At 38.8% G+C, this 21190-nt stretch overlaps 2 protein-coding genes across 6 annotated transcripts in view; one reads left to right on the top strand and one right to left on the bottom strand.

The window, feature by feature from the left end:
* The first annotated feature begins 464 nt into the window (after positions 1–464).
* ZNF518A (zinc finger protein 518A) lies at positions 465–10405 on the top strand. The gene is made up of 3 exons (XM_079312914.1): positions 465–725; positions 2438–2556; positions 4886–10405. Exon 3 carries the CDS (start codon positions 5005–5007, stop codon positions 9643–9645), a length of 4641 nt encoding a protein of 1546 aa, XP_079169040.1. The 5' UTR covers positions 465–725; positions 2438–2556; positions 4886–5004; the 3' UTR covers positions 9646–10405.
* Positions 10406–15269: 4864 nt separating this feature from the next.
* Positions 15270–21190, bottom strand: part of BLNK (B cell linker) — a 92653-nt gene continuing 86732 nt past the window's right edge. For 2 of the 5 annotated variants that reach the window (XM_079312919.1, XM_079312920.1), the window contains 4 exons: positions 20994–21073; positions 18577–18660; positions 17435–17590; positions 15277–16266 (listed from right to left, as the gene is read on the bottom strand). In XM_079312919.1, coding sequence (XP_079169045.1) covers positions 16147–16266; positions 17435–17590; positions 18577–18660; positions 20994–21073 — 440 coding nt within the window. In that variant the 3' untranslated portion in view covers positions 15277–16146. Of the gene's footprint in view, positions 16267–17434; positions 17591–18576; positions 18661–20993; positions 21074–21190 lie in introns of all 5 variants that reach the window. The other 3 variants (XM_079312922.1, XM_079312918.1, XM_079312921.1) reach the window with 3 other exon arrangements.

Raw genomic sequence — 21190 nt, forward strand, 5'->3', positions numbered from 1 at the left:
TGGCCATGGAGCAGCTCAATTTCCTACTTCTCACTCCTACTTTGTACTTTTTGGTGACCTTACTTTCAGGGGTCACCCACGTGCATTAAAACTCGCCACAAACATGAAGAACATGCTCATACCACTAAGCTCCGTTGGTGCCACTCCTGAACAGAAATGGTACTATGTCCCTAATAAGACAAACACTTTGTAAGGATTTTTGTGTTATTTTGAGCATGTTAAAACAAATTAACTGCATAGACGCTTTAACTGCTGACATCTCCAAGAGCCAGCCCTTTATATAACGGGCCAGTGCAGGGGAGCGAGCCCATGTCTGCAGCGCGGCACACACATGGCAGGCCAGGCCTTGGTTTGGGAGCGTTTTGCGAGGGGCAGCAGCTCGCCCTGCCACTGCCATTGGCGGCCATTGGCCCAAACACGCCCTGTGGCTCACAGAAGCACAGAGCCACTCAACGCAAGGACGGGCGCCATGTGCCCAAGGCCCACGCCCAAGGAAGAGCAAGGCGAACGGGACACGGACGAGGAACACGAAGGCGCCGGACCTGCCGGCGCCGCCCCGCCCCCTCCCCCCATTGGGCCTCGTCGGCCGCCGTCCGCCCATCCCTCAGGTGAACACGTATCCCTCCGCCGCGGCCGCCCCTCGGCCGGGCTCGCACTCGGCAGTCCCCGGATGGAAACTGTGATGGCGGCCGGCGGCGCCTCGCCCGGCGGTGGCGGTACCCGAGGTAACTGCGCGGGGGGCGTCGGGCGGGGAGCGGGGAGGCCCCGCGCGGTGCGGGAGGGACGGCCCGGCGCGGCTCGCAGCGGAGCGGAGCGGGCAGGGGGCGCGAGCGGCCGCGGCGGGGCGGAACGGTGCCCTGTGGTGCGGCTGAGACATTAAGTAGTCCGCGGCCGCCGGGCGAGGGAGGGTCGCGGGGCAGCGGGGCCGGGGCGGGCGGGACCGCGGGGCGTCCCGGGGCGGCGGCACCGGGTAGAAATGGCCTCGCGCGCCGCCCTGCCGCGCCGGCCGTGCGACCGTATCCCTCCGCCGGGCTGCGCGCCCAGAGCCGCGGCCGCCCGGGCCGTGCGGGCGCCCCAGGCGGGCGGGGGCGGCGCTGCCGCGGGGCTCCCGACGCGGAGCCGGGGACGGACGCGCCTCGCTCGGTGTCGCCAGCGCCCGCTGCTGTGCCCGCGGTCAGACGGAGCTGCCACCGCCTCGCCGGCCGCCCCGCGCTTTGTCCCGGCGCTTGCCGGCGGCCGCAGCCCCGGCTCCGCGGCCCGGGCGGGCGCAGGCAGTGTCAGCCCGCAGGTGGCCGCGTGTCGCCGCCGCGTTCAGCTGCTGAGTTTGTCCATGTCAGGTTCGCCCTGTGGCGCGGGCAGTCTGTGTGTGAGCTCTGAGAGGGCTTCGGTGTTTTTTTAAATTCCATTTTATTTTTACTAAAGCAGCGTTGTGCTGGTCAGGTTGTGTCTGACTGCTCCAGCCCTAAGGGTTTCTTAAGATCTAGTTTTTAAAGTTCTTGCATGTCCTGGTCTTGGGAGAGATTAAGGCACCACTCTAGATTTGTAAGCACATAGAATGGGATTGGACCTGGGGTATGCTTCAGTATAATTTTATTTATTTATTTAATAAAATTTAAATAAGTCTACATTTTTTTTTTCCAGAAATCTTGACGATATTGCTTGCTAGGATACCTATTTTGAATGTAATTCAATGTGGAAAAACTGTAAAAGTTACCTAATTTAGCAGCGTCTAACTCCTGTCTGTAATTTTTCACTAGATCAAAGTATATAGCTAAAGCCTTCTCTCTGTACTTTCTTTAAACAAAATATGGATATATTGCAGCATTTTTAGGGGAAGAAAATTGTGGCTGAGAGCCTCAAGTGGTTACTTACGCTTGTTCTTAGTGGTTTGGAGATTTTTTTGAGTGAGAGTTTACTGTGGCAAATGCTTAGATATTTTCAATGTTTGTACTCATTATATCTGCATTTAAATGTACTTACTTGTTTTAGATACTGTGAATGTAATATTGTGCCTCCTTCCCAATCTTTTGTGCACCTTTACAGCAACTTACAATTAGGTCTTTGCCACTAAAACTTCTGGTTTAGAAAAGATAAGTGTCTTTTGAGTTCAAGTTAAAATTCGATGAACAGAGATACCAGTCGCTTGTTTCTATGCTGTTTTAAAGTTATCATGTGTTTATGCTTCCAGCTATGAATGCCTGAGATGTAGTGGCAAAGCTAAGATATAATAGACATCATTATATTGTGTATATATGCAGTATTGGTATTGAATTTGATGTTATTCTTTGGGAGTGAGAAAAGTTGGTATATATTTTTGTCTTCAATGTATTAAAAAATCTACATAATGTAAATTTGTGAGAGATTTGTGCTTTTCAGCTTATTCTTTCAGTTATGCTTGTATTTACACAATTTAAAATACCTTTCCTTTTGTTTCCAGAACTTTTTTTAGTATTTCTCCTGACTGTGGCCTTTTCTGAGTCTTGCATACTTACCTCTTCTGTGTGTGTGGAAAAAAACCAGCTGTTGAAGAATTGAAGTCAACTATTTTCTTAATGTGTAAGTCAGTTTTCTTTGAAAATGTACGTTTAAAGATCCCTGGCATTAAAAAAAACCCACTTTTTAAATGGTTGTTTCAAGTAAGCATTTTTATTTGTCATGCTGTAGGAGCTTGTTGATAGTTACATGCTGCCCAAAAATAACAAAGTTAAGTTTTAAGTTATTATGTTAATTAATTAAAGGAGATCTTGGATTGAGACTCTTTGCCAAATGTAAATGTTGCCCAGTTGAGGACCACATTGGCTTGTTGTTGAAAGCCTGAGCCTTGTTCTCTGCAGTACTTTTTCCACTTCTGATTTCTATAGCTTTAATTGTAAACATTAGGTTTCAGTGTCTGGCAGTATAACCTTTTAATCATCAAGATGATATATTGCATCATGCAACCTATAATCTTGGTGTTGCACCTGTGTATTAAAGAAGTTGTTAAAGCAAACAAATCCAAATAATTTTTAGTTACTTATTCTTTATGTGGAAGTTCAGCTTGCTTCTATTCAAATAAGAGACAAGATAATGCATTTTAATGCAGTACACTTGTGGTGGAAATGGAATGTAAATGCACATGAGTTCTCAAGGCTCAAAGTAGGGTAATATCCCACGTATTAATCTTTTGTGTGGAAGATGGGGAATTTGTCATTGAGTTACAAGAAAAATAAAAGTGTTTCCATTTGGAGAGATTCTGAGGAGGGAGTGTATGTCTCTGTGGTTTGTTTTTTTGGGGTGGTTCTTTTTTTGGATGTCAGTTATATAGTTGAAGTCCTGCAGGTCTTGTATCTGGAGAGCACACTTAAGTGAATTAACTTGATGTTAGAGTCTGTGTATAATGTTGAAGTCTGTTGTGTTTATTATTTTCAAGAATTGTACAGAAGTGCTAGTATTTTCTCCTAAGGAATGCATTAAAGCATGTGCTTAAAAAAGAAAGTGTTTTGCTTTTCTTGCTGCATGATACAAGAACATGGACTTGAAAATTTTTCGGTCTCCATTTTCTTTGCCAGGTATTTGCATGTCTAATGCTAGATACTTCCTTCTCCCAGGACTGTGGGAAAATATTTGAAAGGACTTTAGGGCTAATGCTGATGATGGCTTGGAGATCTAGAAGCAGCCCTTGCACTTAGTGAAGTGAGGGAGAGGATCTGATCATTCTTTCAGTTTGACCGTGAATAGATAAGATGACCTAAAGAGTTCCAGTCTGTGTTGCTTCAGGGGGAGCACAGAGAGAGAATCTAATCAGATTTCAGCTAACAATTTACTCACTTTTGTTAGGAAAGAAGAAAGTAACTTTGTGACTTGTACTATGGAAAAAGTTGCTTAGTAAAAAGTGTTATACTAGTGAACAAACAGCTCTTCCTTACCAGCACTGCTTTTTCAGAATTTAAATTAATTTTGCTGCTGTTTCCAATTCTACTGATTCTGTGACAACATTCTGTGCAGGATTCTATTCTTGTTCAAGCATAGACTTGAACTGCTATAAATTGTTGATGCAGCCTGTTATGGAAACACTGACATGGAATCTGTAGCGAGACAGTGATGCTGACCATAACTGTTTGAGCCTTTTAATCCATAGAGGGGTACTGTAGTCAGTCATGCACTGAAAATATTAACATGTACCTAGAAACATGCAGTAAGAAACCTGAGAACTTTTATCTGTTGACTGCTTCAGACATGTGTGGTACTAAAGGTAGGCATGTGAAAAATTCGTTGTAGGTCAGTGTGATTGGTTTTTAGGTGTTGGTAAAGGTCATGTCTCCATTAGTGAAGTAGATATTTTGTCAGATTCTGGTTTTACTTTCTTTCCTTTCCGTGCACAATAGTTACTAATAGAGTAGCACTTCAATGCTATTTAGTACTTGAGTAATAAAAATACCAAATTCTGTAGATTTGTACTTGTTTTTAGTACTTCAGTTAGGTTCATTTAGTGACCTGTGTCACAAAGAAGAGTTTTTATTTGTGTGGAATCTCAAATGAGTAATAAACACAGGCTTCACTTAAAAAAGTAGGTCTTCGGATTTCTTTATTGCTTAGAGGGTGGAAGAAACCCAAAATTTGATGACATGTATCTTTCAGTAGATATTCTTTAAAACATATTTTTCAAGTTTTATATATGTATATTTTTTGGAACAAACCAACAAACACCTCCAACACAAACAACCAAAGATTACAGTTTAATAGCTTTTTTTTTTTGCCTCATCCTTTTTTTTTTTTAACCCCCCAAGTAATATTGTAAAAGCTAACAGCTTCAAAGATTGGCAGGTATTTTTTTAGTGAATTGAAATAGGTGTTCTAATTGCATTAGTTTTAATAGTAATTATTTGCTTTGCTTGTTTAATTTCAGGAGAATGAAATGGGGAAGCTGTAGAGCTTTGAGAATAACTTGGCACAGTTGTCTCATTTGCTGCCGGAAGTAAAACTAAATCTCAAGAATTCACATAAAGAAAAGTAAAACCTAAAATCATGTCATCTGAACAGGAACACTTTTTTTGTGACACAAAGCAAATCAGTTTCTTAAAACACAATGCTATGAAGAATTTTTCTACAGACATTACTTTGAAAAAAGAACTGGTGAGTGATCCTTTAAGTATGACGATTCAACCAGCAATTTTAGATATCAATCTCACTTATGGACTAAAAAATGTGAAAATTGAATTGCCCAAGGTGAACATTCCAAATGAAGTATTAATGAAACATGAAGTTGATAGGTTTAGAAAACTCTTTCAGTGTAAGCAGCAAACTGCAAGGAAGTCCTTAAGTCTTGAGAAAATTAGCGGAAGCAATCTCAGTTGTTCAGAAGGAGGCCACTTGCAAATTAAACCAGAAGTGCAATTTGAAAAAGGGTTGAAAGCTGCAGCAAAGATACTGAATTTCACTTGTACAAAGTGTAAGGATAACATCAGATACAGCCCGAATGACCTACAGAAACATTTTCAGCTGTTGCACTATGGTGAGTTGCCTTTGTATCCTTGTGAGATGTGCAGCTTCTCAGCTAATGACTTTCAGTCATTTAAACAGCACAGACGCATCCATCGTAGCACTTTAGTAAAATGTGAGCTCTGTAATGATGAACAGATATACACTTTGTTGGCTTTGACAAAACACTTCATATCAAAGCATTGTATAAATGGACACTTTCAGTGTGAAAAATGTGGATTTTCTACCTATGATGTGGGTACGTTTGTTCAGCACATTCACAAACATAAAGAGATTCCCTATAAATGTGGAAAATGTCATCAAGAAAACTTTACAGAAGAGGAGCTCCGAAATCATCTTCTTGTTCATACCAGTATGTTTTCTTTTGGTTGTCCTTATTGCAGTTACAGCACATCACGGAAAGATTATCTTTTAAAACACATCATAGCTTTACACAGAGACCACTTCATTGCAAAAGAAAAACTGGAAAAGGATAAATATGAAAAACGAGTAGTAAAGACTCCAGCAGGACTGAAACTTGTGTTAAGAAGGTATAAAATGGGAGCATCAAAAAAAATACTCTGGAGACGGAAGAAGATAAGCAGTGGAAGTGACAGTGCTGGAGAAGAAAATACACAAGTGCTAAGAAGTGTGAATAAAATTCAGACAAATGCTGAGGAGCTGAACCAGTGTATGAGAGACATGGAAACAAATGAAGAGAAAGATCAAACTAAATACGCAGAAAAGCATCATTTCATGGGTGGAATGCTCTCTGCTACTACTGCACAATACAATAAGGCAGATGATGGCACAAGTTATGGCCTGGGATTATTGAAAAACGCTGTTCATGGGCCAACAGTATTGATGGTTAAAAACAATAAAATATCTGTTCCAGCAAATTACAGTGCTAAATTTATGGGCTTTAAAATGGTAGATGGAAAACAACATATTGTTATAAAATTACTACCTACAAGTAAGCAAAATGAATATTTTTTGGGTCAGAAAGTTGATCCTGTTAAAGATGGTTCTGCAACTCCTTTGCTACAGACTGTTGATCCCCGTGGCTTGTCTTCAGGTGCTATACCACATGAAACTGATCAGTCTGCCTTGAAGAACAATTGTGTTCATCCGTTAACCTCCCCTCTGTTTTCTTGTCCTGCGCCTCATTCAGGAAATGCAAAAGTGGAAAAACAAAATAACTCCGTATTGTATGGTAGGAGTGTTTCTGAAACTGTAGCACCTTCTAATATAGCTGTAGGAAAAAGTCCAAATTATTTGCCAATGAAGCTGGACTCAACTGCACCTCCACATGAAGAGGTAACAGACGTTGGCACTCAGACTAGTATCTCATGGGAAAGCTTTCGTCCTTCAGGTCAAGCTCAGGTATTACCACCCGCTATTACCAATGCCCTTCATTATGACCCTATGGAAACACCCTTCTTTCCTGAACTGAGAATGCAAAATGGTGGCCTGAATAATAGTAATGGAACTAATAATCTCTATTATTCAACCTCGGTGGATTCATCTAATGAAGGGTTGTTGTCTTTTCACAACTATTCCAAAACAGACTCTTTGGAAAATCCATGTAGCATTTGGACATCAACAGATGGCAGATACAAAGAATTTAGCACAAGAGGTTCTTTTCAAAACAGTAGAACTGAGCCTGCATCTTCGCATTCAGAATCGATGGCAGGTTTAAAAGCAGAGAAAGTTGTGTCAGCCGAATCAAATATTAATAAAACTTGCAAACACATAAACACTAAGAATAACTTTGTGTCTTTTAAAAGCCAGTCTAAATGTGGTGTTGACAGCGAGTGTTTTACAGAGGACAAGCATAATGGCCAACAGTATTTGGACACTAACATAGACCAAGGCTTTCAGAACATAGCTGAGAAATTCCAGGAAAATGCCTCTGATTGTGTTAACTCTTTCTTAATGCCTAAAATCACATCTGTTTTCTCATTGCAAAGTGAACAGGCAGCTAATTATTTATCTCCTGAGATAAACCAGTTACTGCAAGATGTGTTAAAAGTAAAAACAACTTCTCAGCAAGAGTTCCACAGCAAGATGAATAACTGTGTCAAACTCCATTCTGATAAGCTGCTTTCTGGTCCTGAGACTGGGAATGCAGCCTGTATGCGTTTAAAAAGCTCTGCAACTGCATGTGGTTTTCAGAGGCCTCCTAATTTACCCTTCCCTTTATGTAAAAGAGAGTTGAACACAAGATGTAGCACAAATGAAGGTACATGTTACAGGAGAGAAAGACAGACACCTAAAACGTCACTTGATTCACAGGACGTGGACAAATTATCCAGAACTCCAGGTGTTGGTACGTTGCTAAAAAGTCCTACAGATGAGTTTACACAGCAGTTAATAAAAGATAAAGTACTGTCTGCAGCTCAAAATCCTAGCAGCTTTTCACCAGTTTTGCCTGTTCTTCAGGAACAGAAGAAAGCCCTTTTTGTTCAGTCCCTTCCGTCACGATTTTTTGTTCCTTTCCACCTTTCCAACCAGTCTAGACAACAGGTGGTTTCAGGAAAACCTCTTCCGTCAACCGGTTCATCAGATGGGCATGGTACTAAAGGTGTACCTGCATCTTTTGTTTCAAATAAAGGACCTGGAATGATTTTGACTTTTAGTGGGACAGTTGGAACAGTTGCAAATGCCGCTAATGATAGTTCTCAGGTTTTAGGGGGAATTTCATCCAGAGAATTTGGGAAAATAACCATATCAGCTTCAGAAGTGAAGAGGAAAACTGGCAGTTTTAGAAATGTAAGAAGTTCCTGTAATGGGGAAGTATATGGTACAGTAAATGACTCGTTGAATAGTATGCCATTTGAAGCACCTCTTGTAATTACAAACTCCTCAGAGTCGTCTGTGAAAGCAGCTTCTTCTGTGAAGGTGTTATCAGAGCACCAGGATGCTGTCTTTGGTTCTTTGGAGTCAGTAAAACAACAGAAAATTAAACAGGAAGAACATGTTTATGCACTTTCACCAGATGGACAGCAGGGAGATTTTCTGAAATGTATGACACCAAACAAGCCTGTAGTTCATAAACCAATTCTTTTTCAGGATAATGCTCATCAAAATTGTCAACCAAAGAAAACTGGAGCCATGCAACAACAGCTTTTGCTGAAAATTAAGACTCCTACTTCAGATATACTGTCTGATAGCACTCAGTCAGTAAGCAACTCGGTGCCCTCACTACAGGTGGATAACTTGCAGTTCCTTACTCCTGCACTAGCACAGAAACAAACTAATCTTAGTTTTAATGATGCCTTAAACTTACCAGGTGGGTTAATACCAGCAAATGCCTCTTTGGCAAGCTCTAATCCAGCATGTTGTGTTCCTCCTGTAGAACCTGTTTATTCTGCTAAATCTGCAGGGATGCAGTTGCAAAAATGTTCTACTGAGAGTATGCAAGTAGTAACTGCTACCAAGAGGAATAACTCTGGTTGTCAGAAGTCCACATGGAGCACCCAAAACAGAACTGCAAAAGTAAAATCTAGTTTAAAACAACCTGGGTCTAGAAGTTCAGGTGGGCAAAGAAACAAGAATTTCAAACGTAAAAGGAAGGCTAGTTGCCCAGAACCTCCTAGAAAGAAAGCAGTGTTGCACAGAAAGTGTAAGGAAAAGAATCGGGCTGAAATTGTTAATGCATCAGGTAGCCCTTACAAACCAAGGGCATCAAAAAAAACTGTGAGGACTTTGAAATTAATCCCTTTTAATTCTAACCAGCTTGTAAAATGCCCCCGGAGAAATCAACCAGTTGTTGTGCTTAATCATCCTGATGCAGATGCTCCAGAAGTTGTAAATGTAATGAAAACTATTGCTAAATTTAAGGGACATGTTCTTAAGGTTTTATTGTCAAAAAGAACTGTTGAAGCTCTTCTGCAGCCAGACTTCTGCGATCCTTCAGATGTAACTACTGATGATTTTTCTCAAAAAAGATACAGGACAATAAAACCCATTAGCCCTGTAAAAGAAAGATTTGTCTTAAAATTGACACTGAAAAAGACTAGCAAAAACAATTACCAGATTGTGAAAACTACCTCTAATAATACCTTGAAAGCTAAGTTTAGCTGCTGGTTTTGTGGTAGAATATTTGACAATCAGGATAAGTGGGTAGGTCATGGACAGAGGCATCTGATGGAGGCTACTCAAGATTGGAATTCATTAAAGCAGTGATTACCAGCGAAGAAAATAACTATCATTCATAAAAATTTAAAAAAAGAAAATCAGTTGGATTATGATACACAAGTCATTCTGTTTTCTATGTCAGTATTCTGAGGTTGAAAAAGTATGCAAAGTGCTTGTGTTTTAAAGAGTGTATTCTCTATTGCCATCAGATTTGAGAAAGATCAAAGAACTTTGTGTTTTAAATAACTTGTAACTAACTGCAAATACAATTCCATAAAAATATATATTATTTTTATTACTGCTATTGTGCTATATTTTTATTCTGTAGAATGAGTCTTCAGGGCTTTTGTTCTGTACATACTTAAATCCCTAAACATGTAAATATTTTTATACTTTTCAGTTACTTGGTATAATTCTTGCACAGAAATTACATCCTCCCCCCAATTTTTCAGTTCTGTGCATGCACTACTAAAACCAATTTTAAAAATCTTTTTGAATACACACAGCTGTTATCCTGAGATTTTTGTTATTTTCACTTATTAGCTCTTGATTTTGTTTTTCAGGGATTGAACACTATTATTAGCAAGTGCCTCAAAGATGTGAAGCAGTTTACATTATGTTGACTGTGTAACCATGGGTCCGTATAGGGCCATTTCCCCCAACAGTTTCATTTAAACAAAGCCATATGTGAATGCTTTAAGCTATATTGCTATGCACATGACACTTGTACTATTTCTGTGCAGTTTGTCTACTTTCTTAGTGAAGTATTTTTCATATAAATTAATAAAATGTATTATGATTGTGTTAATACAGTGAGTCAGAATTAAATCGATTGAAAATATACAGTATATATATTCATAATGTATATGGTGTTTAAGAATGGTGAACATTCCTAATCTGTATTGATTTTGTCATTATTAAATTTGCTATAACTTGTGTTTACAGTTTATGACTTTGAGCATTTATAGAAAATATTTATGTCTTGCCATAAGCCCTGTAGGAAGGTTATGATATGGGGAGGTGCAGAGCACCATAGTAGGCTTGTAATTGCATCATATCTCTATTTCAGGTGGATGTGATTTGTCCCTGTAATGATTTAATGTTTTCTAGTATTGCTTATTCAGATATACTGCCTTTTGGGGCACCAGGGGTTTGACAAAACCAAGGCTTGAGTTATTTTTCACTTACTTCACCAGCCAGTAGGGTAATGTTCTTAGGAGCCTGCTTACTTTCTACTTTCAATTTTAGGGATAATGAAGAGAGACTATGATTTACAGTTTTTAGTTCTTTATATGAGGACATGTAAACAAAAGACCTCGTAACCATAGTGACTGAGGGTATGCAGGTGAAGGTCCTTATTACCCACAGTAATTATGTCTCAAGTCTTTGTCCTCTGGATTCTTTATGAATCTCTGTCTGCTGGAAGTTTCAGTCTTAGGTGGGATTGCTCTTACCATATGGCTGGCACCTTTTGCCCAAGTATGAAGGTGTATGCCAGCTTCCCAAAGTATTGATGGAAAAACAATATCAAAATAAAACAGTAGGCTTGGAGAGGACTGGGACATTTAAATCTTGGGGTTTTTAAATTGTATGCAAGCCCAGGTAGTTTTCTGTTACTGGTTCCTTAAGGTGAAAATGAAGATTGCTACCAGTGAAACAGTAAGAAGTCATGGATGTCACAGGCATGTTGCCACTAACCTGAATTCAACTTATGTTTTAAAAAGTGTTAAAATTACTTAAAAACAGTTGCCTCTGTGATTAGATAAATTTTCTTGATATGTGTGTTGGCAGAGAGATGCACACTAGCCTTGCAGCTGGTGAGTTATGTATGGAAGTCAAGTGAAGCAGTCAAGGCAGCGTAGTTTGGGTGAATAAATATACAGTTGATATGTGTTGTGTATCTAAACTGGATCATTTTGTGCTGCACAATGGGCTTGAGCTCTGATCTTAATTTGGCTAGGAACTTTGAAGAAAACCAGTGTAGTGGTGAGGAAGCAGGTTGGAAAGAAACAGCGTTAGGAAAAGACAAAAACATGTTAAGCTTCTTTGACTAGAAGGATCTACTGTCTGCCTCAGCTTGCTATTCTGTAAACTGTGAAATTGAACCCGTGAATTTTGGACATTGCCTTTGCCTTTGGAAAAAATGTATGTGAAGTTTGTTTCTAACCCTACTTGGTGCAATTTCAGCAAGGATGACCAGTTTTTATTACCATTTACTTAGCACTGAGGTGGAAGTTCTCCTGTAGCATTCGAGGGTTTTCTCTGTATTGGTTAATCACAAAACTCACAACTGTCACTGGAATTTTTTTCTAACTCATTTGTTTTCGTATTAATTGACCTTAAATGCTACTGTGAAAACATTGTAAAGCTAGGAAATGTTGCAATAAGGTTGCTTTATATGATATTAATTGTCATGTGTCATTTTTCCATGGACATCCATCTCATTCAGTGCAGAGGATTACTGTTCCTTCCTGGGTAGTGGTTCAATATTTTGTTTCCCCACTCTTAATTAGGTCCTCGTCTTAGAGTAGGTTGCTCAATTACTGGTCTAAATATATAATTTTATTGTTACCACCTTTTCTGTAGTTTGTTGTTTGAGGTCCTTAGAGTTCAGCATTTCTGCAGATCAGGTTTCAGAAAATCTCAAGTGGGACTTCACTCGAAATTAAGATCACAATTAATTACCATCAGGAGAAAATTTGGTTTGATCTGACCTGTGTCACAGTAGATGGTGCAGTAGAAGATGGAGGGACAATATGTTCAGTTCTTCAGTGAAATGTTCAGCTCTTTAACTGTATGAAGCACCTTTTTACTGGCCAACTCCTGCAATATTAGTGCATTTCTCAGCATTTTCAGTAAATGGGGAAAGGTATCTTACAGATATCCTACAAACCAGAGTTTTTCATTACACAGCCGCAATTTACCTCTGAAGTATTGCATGAACCAAGTGAAACACATAAGTCCATACGGAAAAATATTCAGTGATTATATATTTAATGCTTGTATTGTAATGGATATAGCTGATGTGACAAGGTTGCACAGGTAACTTGAAGTATCTCGATTTTGAGTGCTTGATTTGGTAACCGTAACATTTTACTATAGCTTGTAACATTGAACATACCAAGATAAACCTGAAATTGATTATATTGTTTTGGGACATACAAAGATAAGTGCAAGTACAAGGTCATCAGTTGTGTGTACAATATCTGTGTTCGACCTTGAAGATGCCTAAAATCTTTCCCATTATATATTCTTGGTAAGATGTGTATTCATCAGCAAGTCACGGTGCCCTTCCTCAGAAATTCCAGTGCTTTAACAGAAATTTCTTACAGAGCTGTTGGTATGTGAGACTTTTATTATTTTTATATTATTTTTAAAAATTAATAATACTTCCTTATATTCTCTGTTGCTGATGCTTTTGATTGAAGAATGTAGTTTTATAACTTGTGTGTCTGAATGCTTGGATTTTTAAGAAGGCGAGTTCTTACTCCTTTCATGGAGCAATATTGTCAGGAATAATATGTAGTGCTCATTTTACTCTGTATCAGGTAGGCAGACAACAGTTCTCCTTTGTACATTATTAAAAACAACACTTTGTCTTGAGTTCTTGGACAAAGAATTAGTTTTGTTGTTTTTTTCTGTGTGTGGGGGGTTTTTTGTTCTTGTTTTGTTTTGTTTTAGCTATTCAGTGAATGACAATTATATGGAAAGGAAAACAACTAACAATATCACAATATCAAAGAAAGATGAGGGGAGAGGTGAGTTGCTGTGTCTGTCAGGTCAGACTTGATATACCTGTTACCTGATGCATACACGTGGTGGCATTAAAATGACTTCTGCCAGGGCAACAGCCACATCAAGTCACCATTTCCTACAATCTGTAATGGCTTTTCAGTCCACAGCACTGGGATTTTTAACACAGCAGGCTTCATCCTGAGTACCAGTTTATTTTATGTCCAGAATGGAGGAAATGGTAACTTGGTACAATCCTATACCTGAAACTTGCTTAAACCTTCTCCAACTAAAACTGTGTTTCCAAACATGTCTGCACCCTAGTCCTACCAAGCTATAACAGGTCTAGCTTGGATGTGGAAAGCAGAGTAACTAGTCTGCTTCCTTTGCTCCTGTACAAAACACCAAGTGTAGTAAAGTGGGTGATAACGTATTGGTGTTTGTGTCTGTGTTTTTGGGGGGCTGGGGTTTGTTCCCCCATGGAGCCTTACTTTGTGCCTATGAAGTTCTCATTTCAGGCTGATTGGATTATTTTGTGGAAGGTTGTGTTGCCTCATCAGCTCCCCGCCTTGTTTTGTTGTCAAAACAATAAGGTAGTCCTGTAATTATGGATAAAAAAGTAAAGTAAGGTTTGAGAGTGAAGGTAACTGGCCCGTTAACCTAGAGAATATTTGTTATTTGTACATCACTCACAGTATTACATGTAGTTCTGAGCACTTGGAGCTGAGGAGCAGGAACAGCAGTGCTTTAGAAGAGTGCTCAGTCCTAGTTACTCTTTCAAAAAAGTGATACCTACTCTCTTGTATAGAATACACTCGAACTTCCCTTGTTCATACTGTTTTTTTTTCCACCCAGTTCTAGAATGATGGAGATACTACACACTTAACTTGGAAAGAATGTTTGAAGAACCACAGATTTTGAGGAGCAACACAGAAAGGTTAGCAGGCAGACTGTTAGCACCAGGTTTAAATACTATTCAGTACATGAGAAAAAGGCAAGGACTGCATGAATGCAAAGGAAGTTAAATATTCTCTGGCTACTTTTTCACAGAGTTCTTCCATTGTGAAAATTGCTTGAAATAGCTTCTAAAGTGATGCTTAAAGTAGCTAAATAATATAAAAGTATGCCTATAGGAGGAATAAATTAAGATTGCATACACTACTAACTTTTAGTTAATTTTGACACCTTGACATGGCAATTTTAGTGTTCTAAACATTTCAGTAGTACTAAACATAGTAATAATATGAAACAATATCAACTGAGCAATATACTATACATAGCCCTTATGTTGTACTGTAAATGGCCTGTTGTAGGTAGGCTTGTGTGAAGTCTGAATGCATTGTTTCTTATTTCCAGTGTCTTACCACATTACATTTGGATAAGTATTGCCTGTTTTGCAGAGAAGGAGCTGAGATGCCTCAAGGTACATAGGTAGCCATGTGCTAAGCACTGCACTGGTGTACAGTTCTTCCTAGAAGACAGGTGCATGACTTTTAGAAGCAACTGATCAAAAGCACAGGAAGGTAGTTGCAGAATACTGCTACACTGTGGCCCAAAGTGACTTGCTGAGACTTTGTAGGTCTTGACTCAGTCTTGCTTTTAATGTCTTGAATATAGTCCTGGAGAACACTGCCTAATTTGGAAGAAAAATAACAAACTAGGTGTGTATAAAGTGTCAGTTTTGGAAAATACCTTTAGGATGGATGAGTCGTCAGGTCCAGTGAAATCAAACACTGCTCAAACTAATTAACAATTGCTTCCAGAAGTTTTTCATTGATGCAATTTATACAATTATCAAATTAATTTTCACCACTTGAACATTTGTGGAAGCTTTGGTTCTTAATAATACAGTAAGTAAGCCATTGTGATAGAACAGGCTATCACATAAAAAAGTGGGGTTTTTTTCCTGTGTGTGTCTCCATAAACAGTAATTCAGCAAAATCTGAGTGGGTCATTACTTTAGCAATGATGCAGTGCACCTGGGTCACAAACATTAAGTAACTTGAAGACAAAAGATTTGAGAGTTATTAAGTCAAATTATGTGTGTGTGTGTATATATATATATATATGAGATAAAGCTGTAAAAAGTGTTACTGTTCATAAATTGTGAAGGAGCACATACAAAAATATATACATTAAAACATCAATACTAGTGAATTGTTCTTTCTTGCTGGAAGGGTGCTAAGAAATGCAGTCCAGCATTTGTTGACCTTACAGGATGTTTAAATTTTATTTGTACATTTGAAAATACAAACAAAAACATCAGTGAAACAGGGTGAAGCTGAGGGAAAGTACAACACATATCCCTAAATCTAAAACATTCAGGTGGATTTATTGCCACAATCACAAAGTACAGTCCTATTTTCAACTTGTGCACAGGTACATTAAGTCAAGTTGCTCTAATTTCTGGGGCTGTGCACTTTACAAAGAAATTGCTGAAAGCAGTGATATGTGGTAAACATAAATTGAAAGAGTAGATCACTGTGGGTATTCTTATTTGTAAAACAAAAATGTCCTTTAAGAGATCTATCTTCAGCTAGAAGTCAGAGGAGCAGGCTGTGGTATGCAGTTTTCTTCCCTTGACTTCGGACACCTGTATTGTCACAGATGACAGTGTATCGGCTTTGGCTTCCTGTGTTAAATGTTAGAAAAGTGACGTGGGGTTGAGCTCTGTGAAATGCATTTCTTACTACTCTGTAGGTGTTCTTGAAGAGTGTTTCCCATAATTTTGGATTTTCTTCTTTTAATACCTTGTCCATGTCTTGGTATGTTGAAAGAAATGATTAAAGAGGTCTTCATTTTAGCAGTTCAGTTTAATTAACAAACTCTTACAATATGTTTCAGTTTTGTTGAGTCTTTTGTGTTGTTTTGGCTGTCAATTAGAACCAGGGAGGTGCGTTGATGATTCTCTACTATTTCAGCAACACTGTCAAAGCGCTGGATAAAGAAAACAAAATAATTAGTGCTGGCTTCCTTTAATGCTATAATATTGACAGTAATCACTGCATCTTTTTATCTTTGCTTATCACATCATTGAAGAGAATTAAACTACTTGTTACCAAGTTAGATGCTTTGCACCTTTTAGTGAGAGCACTGGTCCTTTTACATCTGATTTTAGTCATAAACAGAATAGATTTAGACAATAGAAGATATTGCAGGCACCAGCTGTCTCATCCTTTTCATTTGTGATTGCCAACTGAACCAGTGATTTTGCTGTGGGCCATAGTGAACTGACATTTCATTTTACCTTAAGCTATAGTGGGTTGCAGACTGGCTGCTCAGAAGCTGTGGCAGATGTGGTTCAGCCACCTCAGAGGGAAGGCTGTGACCAGGAGTAACAGGCAGCCATCTCTAGAACTGTTCTAGCTGCGCAGTTTTAATGTTTGCTACTGTAAATTAGTATCCAGAATCTGCTAGGTCTTTCTTTTCCTTTTGGACTATCTATATATCCTGAGATCATCTTTCACCCTATGCTGAAGACCAGGTGTGCTCCAGGCTATTACACCTTCTCTGATCTCAAAACTGATGCCTGGGAGGCAGATAATTAGTCTATGTCAAGCTTACTTTCACATTGCTGAAAAGCCTGCTCTATGCAGTGATAAACTGTTTTTATTGGTATTTCCAAGTTTGTTTTGCTATCAGAGTAGTTATCTCTGTGGCAGAGTAGATAACCAGTGATCTTTTCACTCCAAGCTGAAGTTTAATGTGAAAACAGTATTAACAGTATCATTCTCATTTTTGATAGTATTGGGGGGTTTGTTTTTTTTTTTTTTTTTTTTTTTGAGCATGGCTGTTGTTCCTTTGCAATTTTCCAAGAAATATAACTAGACTCTTAGAGAGAAGGTAAATGGAGGACCATAAACAGAAAATTTATCTAGCAGCTCTTATCCTGTTAACTTCATTTAAACAGCTCTATGTTTTAAATTTGATCTGTGCTTTTAGTGACAGTGTACAGGAGCTGTTATAACACATTCATTATAAAGGGTATATTTTTATCTTCATACATGAAGAATCTTTTTGGTCATAGTGCAGTATATCTTAGTCCTTGCTTTTTAAAGGTATATAATTGAAAACTGTTAGGAAAAATACCCCCACATCATCTCACCTCTTCACCACTTTTTTCTCTGCCCAGTGCATATTGTCTTGTTGATTCAATAAATCGTATAGGAACGTTGTACACTCTCCTGTTGTAAAACACAACCAGTGTATATGGTTGCCGTGAGTCCTGTCCAGAACTCTTCCGTATTAGAAAAGATCCATCCTACAGAGAGAAAAGTAGTCAGTGTATTTGGCTCATTTCTTTCCAACAACTTTGTTTGGTTTTGGCTTAATATTTTGATATATATTATCATTAAACCCTTCTCTCTCATTAGAAAAACAATAGCAGTAGATGAGAAGTAGCATGTATTCCTGCAAACAGTAGCTTGCAAAGGTATCATTTAAGAATCAACTTTGCTGCTCCCTGTTCTCTCAACCAGAGAGAAAATGAAGAAATAAATACACAGTGGCAGCCATCTGTTGGGGTCCACAGGTTGTTAGAGAATAATTGCTATCAGTGGCAGTAGGCAAGAAAGCAGGGAGAGGTGGAGATAAGGAGCTCACCACAGAGTCAAGCACCTGCACTCCTGACCATGAAGCCCTGTGCTCACTAACCCACAGCAGCCTTCACCTGGTGATAGCCCCCATGCTCTGCCCCTTTATCCTGCTCTGTGGACTTAGGCAAGAGTGGAAATGTACTTCATGCTGAGGATGCAACTCTACCTGCTCCTCTTCCCTCCTGTGACACTGGATTTTGTACAAAGAATAGCTCAGACAATTAAAATTCTCCAAGCACCTAAATGCACAGTGTTACCATTTAAAAATGCACAGCAACACCAGGCTTTCCAAATAGCTGTTTTCACATGAGCCATTGGACAGTGGTAGAGACCACCACTGGGCTTTGCACTTCTTTTAAGGGGGTGTGCATGAGCTAGAAGATGTTCCTCAGCTCTCCAGTCTGTAATAGCTTTCTCTGCAGTGCGTTGGTCTGAGTTACACTAATGCAACTTTGTGTTGCAATGAAAGCCAGCATTAACTAATGTCACCACAGTAATTGCAGGTTTGACAGTACTTGCATAACACAGTAGTTCTGACCTGTTCACAAACCAACTGATGCTCTTTGAATTCTTCTGGTTGTCTTTTAATTTTTTTTTAAATTTTGGTTTTTCCCCCCCCCCATAATATAGACATTCTTTAAAAGTGACCTACCTTGTTTGATCGGTACAATGCATCTTCTGCCATTTTCCTATCACATGTAGCAGCATACCATGCTTTACTGTGAACACCAGCATCCTAAAAAGAGAGGAACAGTGTTTCACCTGTAAAATAATAATGATGATAATAAAGAATATGGCCTGTAGGGGAGTTACTATAAAATAATGACAGCTATGGAGAACTAGAATTCAGAAAACACAGAGTTTAAAAAGTCTTTGCCAGGAGTTCACAGTTTTGCTTGGATAGAGGTAGGACAAAGGAAAACTGGAGTGTCAAAACAGTGGTAACAGATTTGTGATAGAAGGTTGATAAATGATAGAAGAGAGATGCCTCTAGGAGAGGAAAGCAGTCAGGTTCAAGTGTTTTAAAGATAGATAGATAGAAGCTATTCCAATAGAATTTAAAGAGGAACAAATGTTGAGGAATAAATAGACCATTAACAATTTAAATGCTGCTCCGTTGTGGGCCTGAAGTGTTTGGATTTGCTTGTGTCTAAGTTTCCCATATACTTAATGCTATTTGTGAACACAGTTGTGATAGTCTCCATCTGGACAAGCATGAAGATTGGGTAAGTTTTTGCTCCAGCTTTACAATAACAAGCTTAATGATAAAATTAATTTTTACATAGGCTTGTAACCTCTGTACAAAACAGATTAAAAGTTCCACTTTATAACTGAGTTGGTCTAGCTGACTTAGTGCTGCCAGAAAGGGAATGTCTTGGCTTCTCCTTTGTGCTCATTTTGTTGCTCATCTGATCCCACAGTGAGATAATTCATTTTATTAATCTTTCAGGGGAAAAAAAAAACCAAAACAACTTTCCTTTTTTGTTTTGCCTTTTTTAATTTTTGACTGCCAAACTAGTTTTCTGTCAGTTTATTGATTTGGCTTAACCCACTGCCTGATCAGGAAGGAACACCAGAGAAGCTGGGAAGAGAGCTGACTGTGAGGAGAGAGCAGAGCCTCAATTTTGATGGCATTGCACTGAATTCTTAGACTGGCTGAAGCCATAACATGTAATTTTACCTTCAAAAATTTCCCATGTATTTCTCCAGCCAGACTACTCATTGGAAAAAGAAAGGGTGAGAGGAATTGCAAATATGAAAGGTACTTGCCCACATAGAGAATGAGTCCAGTGAGCAAACCTTTGTTCAAACAAAAGAAGGAATCAGTGGGCCCCAGACCTTTCTTTTAACACTATCTGTGGCTTATAAGGTGGAAGCAGACAGCTGCTGCCAACGTTTGGATGAGAACTAAGCAGAGTGAATGTCATGGGAATGAATGACATCTGTGAGCACCTGTATTGTGCAGGATACTACAGCAAATGACACCACTGTATATATGCTGGGAAAATAACACTAACAGCTAAAATTTTTTTAACAAAACGGATCTTTTGTTAAGTTCTGCTTCTGCCCATGGCTGTTACATAAAAATTGCAAATGTAATTGCAACAAACTGATTATATAGTCTTCTGGATTGCTTATTTGAAGGTAATTTTTATAATAAGTATCTACTATGACATACAGTTAAAATATTTCAAGAACTTCAAATCCTTTGTGTTCTTCATTGTTGTATTATCTTTGTCATGTCAGACTTTAGAACACTTACTGTTACTGACTCTGCATGATGGAGTCTTTGTTTTACACTCAACAGAACTATTTTTATCTTGTTTGTGACTACTAGGCTTATAAGAATGGCTTTTTGTGTTTTGTAGTCTCCCTTCATCCAAAATGAGAGTAAGGGGAATAACACTGAAATGAAAATAACCTTGCATTTGCTTAGATCATTCAAAGCTTAATGTTGCAACAAAACACATATAAAAAAAAGAACTGGCCATAAAACTAACAGCATTAACTGTAATGAGAAGAGATCTGTCTAAAGGAACAGGAAGGAGTTGGACTTGGGAGAGACTAAAATGCGTAGGGGAGGCATTGCAGCATCATTGTGTTTGCTTACTGTACTTTCCTTTTCTTGTACACAATTGGTACAACTGTAAGTTAGAACAAAGGAGGCGATTAAAAACTCCTCATAGCCATCTATATCAAAGACTGGACTTAAATACAGCACCACAGATTTCCTTGTTTCAATGATGTTGAAAGTATCAACTGGAGAGTCAGGAAGACTTGAAACTAAATCTTTTTGTTGTGTAGAGTGCCAAGATACAATATAATACTATTTACATATTTTTCTGCAATTTGTTAAACCTCTCCTATGCTGTATGTTGTGAACATATTTTAATGAAAGCTAACATTGAGATTATTTGTGCTACAGAAAAGCCTCATTGCAAAAGGGGGCATAGAAGCCCTCCAACAAAAGGAGTGTCATTTTCTTTTGAAAGGGGGTAGGAGTGGAAATACTATTTTATAATAAAGGATAAGGAGATTTCTATAATATGAATTTAGCTAATATTGTACCTGGTCTGCAGAACTTGAAATAGGTGAAGTGCTGCTGGGAGGGGAAGCACCCAAAGAACGGTTTGCAGCTTCTGGCACTTCTGGAAAAGAGAACGAACAACATATGTAAGTTTTCAAAATATATTTATTGACATATGTAATGTCAGGATTTAAGAAATTGATACTAGACTCAGAATACAGGAAAAAAAAACTCTTCC

The sequence above is a fragment of the Erithacus rubecula genome, assembly GCF_903797595.1.
Source record: "Erithacus rubecula genome assembly, chromosome: 9".
NCBI lineage: Eukaryota > Metazoa > Chordata > Aves > Passeriformes > Muscicapidae > Erithacus > Erithacus rubecula.

Excerpts from the sequence above, each read along its gene's own strand:
- ZNF518A (XM_079312914.1), top strand. The coding sequence starts at position 5,005 with ATGTCATCTGAACAGGAACACTTTTTTTGTGACACAAAGCAAATCAGT.